General features: G+C 37.5%; 1 protein-coding gene across 1 annotated transcript; it reads left to right on the plus strand.

Annotated features, from left to right (window-relative positions):
* Window positions 1–8352: 8352 nt before the first annotated feature.
* Window positions 8353–9279, plus strand: Olfr930 (olfactory receptor 930). Its single transcript, NM_146272.1, has one exon. The coding sequence runs from the start codon at window positions 8353–8355 to the stop codon at window positions 9277–9279; it is 927 nt and encodes a 308-aa protein (NP_666384.1).
* The last annotated feature ends 4692 nt before the right edge of the window (window positions 9280–13971 follow it).

The raw sequence follows: 13971 nt of genomic DNA on the forward strand, positions 1-13971 counted from the left end.
TGTATAATCACTTTGGAAATCAGTCTGGCGGTTCCTTAGAAAATTGGACATAGTACTACCGGAGGATCCCGCAATACCTCTCCTGGACATGTATCCAGAAGATGTCCCAACCGTTAAGAGGTCGCATGCTCCACTATGTTCATAGCAGCCTTATTTATAATAGCCAAAAGCTGGAAAGAACCCAGATGCCCTTCAACAGATGAATGCATACTGAAAATGTGGTACATTTACACAATGGAGTACTACTTAGCTATTAAAAAGAATGAATTTATGAAATTCCTAAGCAAATGGATGGACCTGGAGGGCATCATCCTGAGTGAGGTAACCCAATCATAAAGGAACTCACACAATATGTACTCACTGATAAGTGGATATTAGCCCAGAAACTTAGGATATCCAAGATATAAGATTCAATTTGCTAAATGCATGAAACTCAAGAAGAACGAAGGCCAAAGTGTGGACACTTTGCCCCTTCTTAGAAATGGGAACAAAACACCCATGGAAGGACTTACAGAGACAAATTTGGAGCTGTGACGAAAGGATGGACCATCTAGTGATTGCCATATCCAGGGATCCATCCCATAATCAGCTTCCAAACGCTGACACCATTGCATACACTAGCAAGATTTTGCTGAAAGGACCCAGATATAGCTGTCTCTTGTGAGACCATGCCGGGGCCTAGCAAACACAGAAGTGGATGCTCACAGTCAGCTACTGGTTGGGTCACAGGGCCCCCAATGGAGGAGCTAGAGAAAGTACCCAAGGAGCTAAAGGGAACTGCAACCCAATAGGTGGAATAATAATATGAACTAACCAGTACCCTGGAGCTCTTGTCTCTAGCTGCATATGTATCAAAAGATGGCCTAGTCAGCCATCACTGGAAAGAGAGACCCTTTGGACTTTCAAACTTTATATGCCCAAGTAAAGGGGAAAGCCAGGGCCAAAAAGGGGGAGTGGGTGGGTAGGGGATTGGGGGGGTGGATATGGGGGACTTTTGGGGTAGCATTGGAAATGTAAACGAGGAAAATACCTAATAAAAAAAAGAAAAAAAATATATATAAAATAAAACTGCAAATAAATAATAAGCCAAAAAAAAGAAAGAAAGAAAGAAAAAAAAAAGAAAAGAAAAAAAAAACAAAACAAAGTTTAATGAACACAATGGCAAGACAAAGGTTAGAGAAGGAACAGCTAATAAGGTGGGATGCAAACAAACCTGCTAAATTATTTGTCTATAGGTTTTCAAGACCTATGAGGCCTCAAATCTGTACAAAGGATCAGGAAACTAAGAAATTTTGAAAGCAGGAGACACCATCTTACCTAGGGAAGAGAACAGTGATTTCTTATTCAATACCAAATGGTCATCCCTGAAAACATGCATACAAGTAACATGATACAAACTGAACAGTCTGCAATAAGGACTATATATGTATTCACACACAAATACATTCATGCATAATAATCAATGAAAGGGGGTTTAAGAATTTGAAATAGAGCAAGGGGAATTATCTGCAAGGACTTTGGTGGAGGAAAGGGAAAGAGAAACAATGTCATTATATTATAAATTCAAAAGATAAAAAGTAATTTTTATAAAGGTCTTTGGATGTCAGAAAGGCACGGCAAAGGAGGTTATCAGAGTTGGAATACACCAAAAGAGAATTAAAATATAATAGTCATCTTTAACCTTTTATCTCCCCTTTCCTTATATATAACATTTTATAAAAAATGACTACTATGAACCATTCTTCAGTTACTGACTGAGTAGTACTTCATTGTGTAAATGTACCACATTTTCTGTATCCATATCTCTGTTGAGGGACATCTGGGTTCTTTCCAGCTTCTGGCTATTATAAATAAGGCTGCTATGAACATAGTGGAGCATGTGTCCTTATTACCAGTTGGAACATCTTTTGGGTATATACTCAGGAGAGATATTGCTCTATCTTCTGGTAGTACTATGTCCAATTTTCTAAGGAACCACCAGACTGATTACCAGAGTGGTTGTACAAGCTTGCAATCCCACCAACAATGGAGGAGTGTTCCTCTTTCTTCACATCCTCTCCCACATCTGCTGTCACTTGAGTTTCTGATCTTAGCTCTTCAGACTGGTGTGAGGTGGAATCTTGAGTTTGTTTTGATTTGCATTTCCCTGATGACTAAGGAAGTTGAATACTTCTTTAGTTTCTTCTCTGCCATTTGAGTTTCCTCAGTTGACAATTCTCTATTTAGGTCTGTTCCCCTATTTTTTAAATAGGGTTATTTAGTGATTTGAAATCTAACTTCTTGAATTCTTTGTAGACATTGGATATTAGCCTTCTATAAGATGTGGGATTGTTAAAGATCTTTTCTCAATATGTTGGTTGTCGTTTTGTTCTATTGACAGTGTCCTTTGCCTTACAGAAGGTTTGCAATTTTATGAGGTTCCATTTGTCCATTTTTGATCTTAGCACATAAGCCATTGGTATTCTGTTCAGGAAATTTTCATATGTGCCCATGTATTTGAGGCTTTCCCCCACTTTCTCTTCTATTAGATTCAGTGTATCTGGTTTTAGGTGGAGGTCCTTGACCCACTTGATCTTTGTACAGGGAGATAAGAATGGATCATTTTGCATTCTTCTGCCTGTTGACCATCAGTTGAACCAGCACTATTTGTTGAAAATACTGCCTTCTTTCCATCAGATGGTTTTAGCTCCTTTGTCAAAGAAGAAGTGACCATAGGTATGTGCTTTCATTTGGCAATAAAAGCTGTAATGATTGAGGACACATCACTGATTATATGACATAATGACATTGAAATGGTAAATATGGAAAAAATATCAAAATGTCCACAAAATAAAAAGACCCTTGACACAAACACCTCTTACATTGAGGAAAACTAATATTATCCACTAAAATGCATACTTTAAAATTTCTTCTCGTTTTCTGCTCTCTGTTTTTTTCAGGTTTTATTTGACTCATGTAGTCTGCATTTTGACAAGTCATCTAATTGTGTTTAAAATGAAAGTACACATACAGTTTAGTTAAATTTAATCAGTATTCTTGCAAACAAAATGATATTTATGACTTAAGATTTCCCAACCTACCTAAGACAACTATATCTGTAAAATATCTGTTTACAGCACATAAAATTTCCTGTTAGAATATATTGGAAGTGGAATATTACACAATAAGATTACATAAACCAGAGAACTCTATGGAGACAGAGCCCCCTAAATAAGTGAGATCAACTCACATGTGGACTCACAGAGATTGAAGTAGCATGCACAGGACCTGTAGGTGTCTGCAATAGATTCTGTCCTAGGGCTCAATGGAGAAGTGGACATATGTCTCCATACTTAATTCAGAAGCTATATTTGATAACTACTTGTAAATGAAAATTGCCCACCCCCCTCTAAGGGAATCTACTCTTTAGGGTAGACGGCATGCAGTAGTAGATGGTCAACAGAAAAAATCAGTAAGAAATTTGTGAAATTCTTGTCTTATCATGTTGTATCATGACTTTGCACCCAACCAATGGACAGAAGCTGCTGACCCCTGTTGTTGAATTAGGGAAGGCTGAAAGAAGCTGAAGAAAATTGTGATTCTGTAGGAGGACCAGCAGTGTTAATTAATCGAGACCCCCAAGTTCTCTCAAAGACTTTACCACCAAGAAGGCAATATATACCAGCTGATATGAAGCCCCAACACACATACAGTAGAGGACTGTCAGGTCTGTGTTCAGTAAGAGATGATGCACCTAGCCCTCAAGAAACTGGACGCTCCATGGAGTTTAGAGGTTAGGTGGGGTTGGAGCATCCATGTGAAGACAGGTGGGTGGGGAGGAGGTATGGGATGTGAAGCAGTCAGAGGGTGGATAAGGCTGGGGGATAAAATATGGAGTGTAAAAAATAAATTTAAAAAATCAATAATATATTTACCCTATACTTCCTTTCCATATATATTATGTCTTCCAGTTTAGTGATATTTTTCCTGAATTCTAAGTGTAAAATTGAGTGGATCTATGTGTATGCATCTCTTTCTCATGCCTTTTCCTCCTTTTCTTTATTTTGTCATATTCTCATGTGATGTGTTATGTTTTTTCTATCATAGTTTGTATCATCATTGTTCCTTATAAGCTTGATTGTTTTCTAATGAGAGACAGAAAGGGATTGGATAGAGATGGGACAGGTTATAAAGAGGAACTTAGAGGAACAGAGGGAGGGTAATTCATTTTCATGATATATTATATGAGAAAAATACATTTTCAGTAAATTAAATTTTTTAAAAATGATCCAAAGCAGCTGGGCCATGTGTGATCCAAATACACTGAGTTAAGAGAATTGTACATTTGAGTCCTTGGACTGCATAACAAGATTCTACCTCATGAACAAGCAAACAAACAAACAAACAAAAAAGAAAGAAAACAACAAAAACAAAACAAAACATGAAGGAATAAGAAAATCAGAGAAATTTTGTATCTAATTGTGGGGTTACAAATCCCTGAACACATTGCTGAAGAAACATCTTCAAGAGCACAGGGTATCTGGGCTTGAATTTGGGGAGAACATGCACATGTCTGACACAGCCACATGGTGATGAGTTCGAGAGTGTCTGATACCTTGCTTATTTCCTCCTCATAAATATAGCACCTTTCTCAAGGCTTCCACTTACAGTGTAAACAGTATTTTGTTTGTTTTGTTTTTTAATGTTTTTGAGTTACCTGAGCCTAAACGAAAGAAGTTTTCTGTATTTAACAAATCAGTAAAAACTCAGTAAAAAATGGCATCTAACTTAATTTTGCATCTTGATAGATGACTTGTAACTATATAAGAACTTTCTTTGGAACTATCACCATTACTCTTGGGACAGAGGTTAGCATTAGGCTCAGAAGTCATTCTTGGATGCTCTTCTTAAATGGTCTAGACTATAGGGAATATTTGAACTTATAAGTGTTCTGAATTCGTAACAAATCCCAAGTCTCGGGAGCATCACATAAAGGCTCATAGCATACTCATAGGTCACAGCACACTCATTGGTTCTGGGAAGCTAGTGGTGATCTTCTTTATGATATTGATAGATTGTTCTATTAGATGAATATTAATAATTAAGTTTGGAAAAATATATATTTTAGCACTTAACACAACATGTGTAAGAAAGCAGGGGACATTTCCTTAAACATCAGCATAATTATCTGTTACATGAAAAAGAAACCAAGCAATTTATAAGAACTTTGTTTTCTGTGCCTGACCTAGGTAAGTTCTTAAAGTCATTCATGACAACAGTATAATATCTTGTAGAGGAGCAGTTGATTTGACGATCATTTTTATGTACATGAAACATCCTAGTTTTACCTGGGAGTATTGGTTTGAGTATTTTCTCTAGTAGTGAATATCTCCTGTCTCTTTTCCTATCATTCTTCACTGTTGCTTTACTATGATGGGGGTCTCAGAATCTGACAGAATGATTCCAATTCAAATTTAACCAGTATGCTCCCGCTTACTGGGAATCTATGACTGAAGCATTTCTGAAAACATTTCGGTAGGATGTTTTTACTAGGACTCTGTATCTTGCATATTAACTTACACATATCCAAAAGAGAGAAAGTAAATGAAAAATCAACACTAAATATATCACCTTTGTGTATATTGAAATTCCTGCTTTTGACTTTACCTTGAAGGAATCATCTCAGAGCATGAGAAGATTGATCATATTTACTGCATGCACCACTTCTTAATGTTTCCTTTGTCCCCAAAGCACTAGCCAGAGTATACCATACAAGGTAAAGAGTATATATCAAAATTTCTCTCAGGCCTCCAGAATAGTGCTTGGTACTTTTAGCCTCACTCTGAACCTCCATAATTTGAACCTGTGTATAAGCCAACTATTCTTAAATGTTAATATGTTTTCATCACCCACACCTATATGAAGAGTTTGAGATAAAGAAATACACAAAACTCAATACTTCATTTAAGCTGGAATATTTTCACATAATCACACTGTGTGACCATGTTATGTTTTAAATATATATTGATTACTGTTTTATATACTGAATATTGACACTCATGACTTCTGTTCATCATAGAGATTCTGAAAATGTTATATTCTCATTCTTTGTTCATGTAAAAACTCACAAAAATAACTTGCTGAAAGTCACAAACCAATTAGCAATGAATTGGCCTTTAAAATTGAGCCTTTCTTGATGCTGCATCTATCCAATATTTCATTCTCTTAGTATAATGTGTCTTTTTGTTGCCCAAAGATATGGGGAATACTGAGAAGTTTATTTACAGGTGGTTTCTTCAGTGATTTCAAAACACACAGGTTCACTCTGAATGTCAATGAGAGTACAATGTAAACATTCAGTTGAAATCATAAACATTGATTTGGTTCATTGGTTTGGTTCTTTGCCTTTAAGGGTCAATTGAGGCCAAAGTATGTGAAATATAGGTCAAAGCTTTTCACAGATGGGTTTTTCTTTCTTGAAGGATGGCTTGGGAACAGATTCTCTTAATTTTCCCTAAATATTTAGTATCCCCTTTGATATCTCTGTTAAACCCAGGAACATCTATTTTACCTTTTCTTTTTTCCCCTAACCAAAGTAAATAAAATTATGAGATAAAGTACTCTTTGCTCGATTTGGTCTCTTGCTGCTTTAAGTTTGTCTAAGATGACCTTTATGCTCATGTTGTCAACTGCAAGGAGATCCCATGACCCTCCTCTTGTACATCATTTAGATTTTGGCCATTTAAGGAAGCTTAGAAATCTGGTCCATCCTTTGACATCTAAAATAATTCACATTGGGAATCTATCATACTCTCAGGTTTGTGTTTAGTCAGATGACAAGTGTCAGTAAAATACCAACTATCACTTAGGTAAAACCAGTGAAGTGTTGTTCTGAAACCATATACCCTGAACTCAAGTTCTGAGTCTATTCTTTAAATCTTCTAACTTAGATTTCTACCCTTCCAAGTGGTCTAAAGAACTCAATGTCATGATGTAGGTAAACCACATGAAATCAATATGTAATATGTGGGGAACGACTAGGTAGGAAAGAGGAAGAGGAAGAATCAAAGAAGGGAAGACAATAAAAATTATCTCCATCAAAATGGAAGAGAAATCTATAACCTGACAATACACACTGTTATCTAACATGGTTTCATGAGAAAAACATTTCACACTGAAAAAGAGGGTACCCACAAGATTGTGATACATCTTGAGGGAGGAAATGCAGCACATGCTTTTATTTTTCAGATCCAGGATTAAAACCACCATGGGGTTTTACTTATAGAATGGTTAGATATTCAGTTACATCATTTTTTCTTGTATGTTCATGAGCAAAGGTTCTTGTCTTGTAACAATTGCCCATTGTATTTAGGTGTTTCATAAGACCTGGGTTATAATTATGATTACGGTACTAAGCAACTGACACTTTTGAGAATGGTTAAGTGAGAGGAAACACCCCTTGTGAACATTGGGCTAAGCAACTGTAGCACAGAAGGCTGTGTTTTATCAGGGCACAGTGAGGGAAATAGCTGTGTCTCAGCCTTTTTTCAACATAGTAAGCATGCAAGAGGTGTTAGGTGAGTATTCTTGGTTAGGAACAGATTTTTTTTTTTGACTCAATGCTTTTTAGATAAGTATATGTCTACCTCCCCTCCTGCTGAAGATTAAAAACAAAACAAAAACAAAACCATTTTAAGTGCAGTGGGTCTGAAGATTCACCCTTCCTTCTTTGTGGTATGTAAAGATTCTGGAGAAACTCTGCTAGTAACTTCCACAATTGTTTCCCATTTCTGCAATTGCTGGGTTTCTTTCATTGAAATGTTGTTTAGTTGGGTCACAAAGCTTCTTTTGCATTTTTGATAGAGGGTTAAACTATGGAAACAGTTTGATACTATATCCTAGGTAGCTAAAATTGGCTTCAAGCCACAACAATCATGTCTCAGCTCCTTGAGTTGTGTGGGTAAATGCATAAGCAAACACACAAAGAATTTGTACTCTTCATCTTTTAGGAAAAATTGACTCTGTTGGGGAAAAAAATAACCTGCTTCCTTAGTGAAAAATTAATTTGGCTTCTGAATACAGGAGGTAAGTCATTTTAAATCAGTAAGAAAGCATTTTATTTTGTGATCCGAGTTCACACCCAACTTGGAAACAAATTTAAAGGTGATACATTAGAAGCTCAGGAACCAGAGAATGAAAATAGTACATTGACATTTTGCTAATAATCTCTTTTTGAAGATGTAATTTTATTTGGAAGTGAAGTAAAACTCTTCCAAAATGTAATCTTTAGTTGCACATGAAAGGAGGCATATTCATGGTGGTATGATATTAAACAAAATGTTTAATTTCTATTTCTCCAGAAATCTTCAAGTAATGGCCACTGGGAATCATTCTGCAGCAGTTGTGTTTGTTTTGGTGGGATTAACACAGCAGCCTGAGCTCCTGCTGCCCCTCTTCATTCTGTTCCTGGGCATCTATGTGGTGACAGCAGTGGGGAACCTGGGCATGATCCTGCTCATCACAGTCAGCCCACTGCTGCATACTCCCATGTACTATTTCCTCAGCAGCTTATCCTTTGTTGATCTCTCCTATTCCACTGTCATTACACCCAAAATGCTGGTGAACTTTCTTGGGAAGAAAAATTTCATCACTTATTCGGAGTGCATGGCTCAGTTCTTTTTCTTTGCGGTCTTTGTGGTCACTGAGGGTTACCTCCTGACTGTTATGGCGTATGATCACTACGTGGCCATCTGCAGACCATTGCTGTATAATGTGATGATGTCCTCTAAACACTGCTTACTGTTAGTGCTAGTTGCCTTCACCCTAGGCCTTTTTTCTGCTGTAGTACACACAAGTGCTATGATGAGTCTGAACTTCTGTAAAACCTACATCATAAGTCATTACTTCTGTGATGCTCTTCCTCTCCTCAAACTTTCCTGCTCTAACACACATCTCAATGAGCTTCTCATATTTATTATTGGAGGGATCAACACCTTGGTGCCCACCCTAGCTGTTGCCATTTCCTATGTCTTCATCTTCTGCAGCATCCGTCACATCAAGTCATCAAAGAGCAGGTCCAAAGCCTTTGGAACCTGCAGCTCTCATCTCATGGCTGTGGGGATCTTCTTTGGGTCTATCACTTTCATGTATTTAAAGCCTTCTTCAAGTAACTCTCTGGAGCAAGAGAAGGTGTCTTCTGTGTTCTACACCACAGTGATCCCCATGCTGAACCCATTAATATACAGTTTGAGGAACAAAGATGTGAAGAAAGCACTGGGCAGATTCTCTGTAAGAAGATAAGTCTTACTTTTTGCAAATATTACAAAGTAGAAGTGAATAGTGCTAATGAAACTATAATCTATATACTTTGATCTCTTGCAATATACAGGGTATATATATTTAGGGTGCTAGGTTTAATCTCAAAGCACCCTGCATTTTGCACAATCCTTATACCATGGGGCAACATTTAGCATTCATTTTTTTTAATGCAGTGCTTTATCATGTATCATTGATTTTTTTCGAGTAAAATGGAAAATAATTTTATAAACAGGTATTAGAGCTTTGATAGGAAAATTGGTGTTTCTCTGTTATATAAATAAAATAATAATTCAGATTTTTCTCTAGCCTTTATTTTCTCTTCCTAATATCCAATAGTTACATATTGAACCCTCTCTATATCCATAGTTCTATGACTGTAGGAAGGGTTGTGGTCAAATAAACCTTTCCATGATACACGAATAACTGTGAGTGGGTCTGTGCCTTGCTCAGGAGAAGTAGGCACATCTTTTGATTCATGATTACAATGACTATTTCATATTTGAAAGATATAATTTTACCACCTTTTCCCTATCTTCTAGCTCTTATATTTCTTTCTTTTTTCTCATCATCTGCAATGTTTCTTAGGCCTTAGAGGGGATGGTAGTACAAATGAGTTGTTTAGACATAAGACTTTTTCTATCATTTATTCTCAGCATCATAGGTAGCCCCCGAGTCTCTATTGACCATTGTTAAGTGTAAATGGAAGCTTTTCTTTAGTGTTGAGATTAGCTTTTGACCAAGGATGTTAACAAGTATTTATAATGTAGTTTGGATGTTTGTTCACTCAGATAATCAACAGGAGTAATTCCCATCACAGAATTATCTATAGACTATTGATGGAATCTGAAGGAGGAGAACAACTATCTTCATCTGTGTCACCACAGTGCTCACAAGTCTCCAACACATAGTTCTAACCCATAAGAGACAGATATTCCTGGCCAAAATCAGGGACAAAGACATGTATAGTAGAGAGTATAAAAAAGAGATTAACATGGATAATGATGAAAAGGAAAGAACAGAGGAAGCACCAAAGAAGGGGGAAGATGAAAGGGTCTGAATTTAAGAACAACCAAAGTGCATGATACACATGTATGAAACTGTCAAAGTACAATTTTTTTTTCTCAAAGGAAAACTTGTAATGTGAGAAGAGGTGGTTTGCTCACTAATGCGTATTGTTTATAAACATGGAACTGGGTTGTGGATCCATTCATTCATCTGTGACAGGAATAATGCACAAGAAAATCAAAAGAAAATCAGAACATAACAGTTGCAGAAAAGATTGGCAGTTTCTTCAGTCTGCAGTATGACTTAATTTTCTATTTTCCTCTTCAAAATATTGAAGATCCCTGATTTCCACCTGGTCCTGACTCTCCTGAGTCAATAACTCCTTATGCTAAGACAGGTTAAAGGAAGCTTGTATACAGCCCAACATGCTTTACTATAAGTATACATTTTTATTGAATTAGCTATGAAATAAGAAATGCCCTGGGAGTGTAAAAATGATTAAAGAAAGGAAACACTTAGTTTTAATTGCAGATGACATAATAGCTTATCCCCAAATCCCTAGATAATAAATGACAAAACAAGCCTAAGACTTGAGTAAGTTATAGAGAGATAAACTAATTGGCAGAATTCAGAAGGAAATATGAGAAGCTACAAAGCAGAAATTCCACTGCAAAGCAATGAGGAGATAAGAAAATACATGTAGATGCATTGAAAATGAGGAATAAAGAATTTTTATGGGAGAAACTGTTTAAAATTCCCCAAACTTGAACTTGTGAAAACTTTGTACTTGTATAGAATGACTCAATATTTAGAAATAATAGTAATTTTTTCCAATTAGTTTATAAATTTGAAAAAACACTAACAAAAACCCCATATTAGTCTTTCTGGTTCTAGGCATTCATTTTTTACTTTAGGGAAGCATTCATAAACAAATTTATTCATGGAAGTTGAAATACATGAAGCTTCACAGATTTAAGAAAAAACAAAGATTACTGTTGACACATAAATTAAATAATGGTTGCTGCAGAGAAAACCACAAATATTTGATTGTATCTTGTAAATCTTCTTTTGAAGTCTGCACATCTATAGTAGTTGATTTCCACAGTGTCACAGTGAACTGGCAATTAGCATTTCTATCATTTCATATAAGTAGACATTTTATTAATATGTGCTTATCTTCTCTCTATTCTGAATAATCATTTAAATGTTTATCAATACATCCAATTTATTGTTTAGAATACTGTTTTATGGACTTTTGGCAATATATTTACTTAATAATTAGTAATCACTCAGGGTGTTTTAATTGTTACAAAGAGAGTTGCTATCAGTTCCATTCTGTATAGATGATAGATAGATAGGTAGATAGATAGATAGATAGATAGATCGATCGATCGATCGATAGATAGATAGATAGATAGATAGATAGGTAGGTAGGTAGGTAGATAGATAGATAAAAAAATCTAACTGCAATACTTGTAAATTCTGTGAAGAGAGTTCTTATATATTCACCAATCTGACAACCTGTTTCTGAGTGAGATTAATTTTGAGCATGAATGAGAGTTAAATTGGTTTACTTTTAATGCTGAAAGATGATTTCATGTTTATTTTAGCTTTACTAATTTTAATGTATTCATATTTTATGTCTTTTAGTTTGCTTTCCTCAGTGATAAAAGATAAAAATAAATGTGTTTTCATGTACTTAGTGTTCACATTTCATCCTACAATTGTAGGATGTAGATATCCTGTAGATAGCACTGATTAAGAATAAAATCAGGAAAGTGTTCACTTACTAGACCCCACTGATATCAGCTGAACCATTGTCTATTGATGACTTCTTCTTTTTTTTTTTTTTTGAAGAGTGATATGGAATATATATATATACATATATATATATTAGATATTAGATATTTTCTTTATTTACATTTCAAATGCTATCCTGAAAGTTCTCTATACCCTCCCCCTCGCCCTGCACCCTACCCACTCACTCCCACTTCTTGGCCCTGGCATGCCCCTGTACTGGGGCATATAAAGCTTGCAAGACCAAGGGGCCTCTCTTCCCAATGATGGCTGACTAGGCCATCTTCTGCTACATATGCAGCTAGAGCCACGAGCTTTGGGGGTACTGGTTAGTTCATATTGTTGTTCAACCTATAGGGTTGCAGACCCCTTCAGCTCCTTGGGTGCTTTCTTTAGCTTCTCCTTTGGGGGCTCTGTGTTCCATAGTATAGATGACTGTGAGCATCCACTTCTGTATTTGCAAGACCCCGCCAGGGGATCCATCCCATAATCAGCCACCAATCCCAGACACTATTGCATATGCTAGTAAGATTTTGCTGAAGGGACCTTGATATAGCTGTCTCGTATGCGGCTATTGAAGACTTCTTATAATTAAGGTTGATTAAGATTTATTCTCAGAGGGAGCCAACTCGTGTTCTGGGTCCCTCGGAGACCAGTCTGCGCAGGTCAGCTAGCAGACTGTGTAGGGTGAGCAAGTGGTCTGCAGAAGTGACACAGCTTCTGGGACATAACCCCCTTTTCAGGCTCCAGACATCTGGGCACCTTTCCTGCCAGAGGAGAGGTGTCCACCTGGTAAGGCTCTGACTGCCAGAGCAGGTGAGGGAGCCATCTTGTATCCTGGGTCCCTCGGAGATCAGTCTGCACAGGTCAGCTCGTGAACTACAGAGGGTGAGGGAGCAGTCTGCAGAAGCGACACAGCTTCTGGGACAGACCCCATTTCGGGTTCCAGACATCCAGGCACATTCCCCAACAAAGGAGAGGTGTTCACCCTGGAGGGCTCTCACTGCTGAAGCAAGCAATGGAGCCATCTTGTGCCCTGGGTCCCTCAGAGACCAGTCTGCACAGGTGAGAGTGTGGACTGCAGAAGCGACACAGCTTCTGGGACAGGCAGAAGATACACAGCTTCTAGGACAGATCACGTTTGGGTCTCCAAAAATCTGGGCATCTTTCCCCTCCAGAGGAGAGATGTCTGCCTGGGAGGGCTCTGACCGCCAGAGCAGATGAGAGACCCATCTTGTGTCCCAGGTCCCTCGGAGACCAGTCTGTGCAGGTGAGCATGCAGACTGCAGAGGCAACACATCATCTGGAACAGGTCCTGCTTCGGACCTTCATCTTCATCCAGGAGGCAGGTCTGAATGCCAGACTTCTGTGCACCTTTCCTGCAAAAGGAGAGCTTGCCTTCAGAAAGTACTCTGACCACTGAGACTCAGGAGAGAGCTGGACTCCCAGGACTGATGAACAGGGGCCAACAGAATCACAGGAGGAACAAACACTAGCCAGAGAACTATAACACTAACACCAGAGATTACCAGATCGCAAAAGGCAAACATAAGAATCTTAGTAACAGAAACCAAGACCACTCACCATCATCAGAACCCAGCACTCCCATCTCAGCCAGTCCTGGATACCCAACACACCTGAAAAGCAAGACTTCGATTTAAAATCATATCTCATGATGCTGGTAGAGGACTTTAAGAAGAGCATTAATAACTCACTTAAAGAAATATAGGAGAACACTGCTAAAGAAGTAGAAGTCCTTAAAGAATTACAGGAAAACACAACCAAACAGGTGATGGAATTGAACAAAACAATCCAAGACCTAAAAAGGGTAGTAGAAAAAATAAAGAAAACCCAAAGTGAGACAACTCTGGA

Source organism: Mus musculus, chromosome 9, assembly GCF_000001635.26.
Source record: "Mus musculus strain C57BL/6J chromosome 9, GRCm38.p6 C57BL/6J".
Classification (NCBI taxonomy): Eukaryota; Metazoa; Chordata; class Mammalia; order Rodentia; family Muridae; genus Mus; species Mus musculus.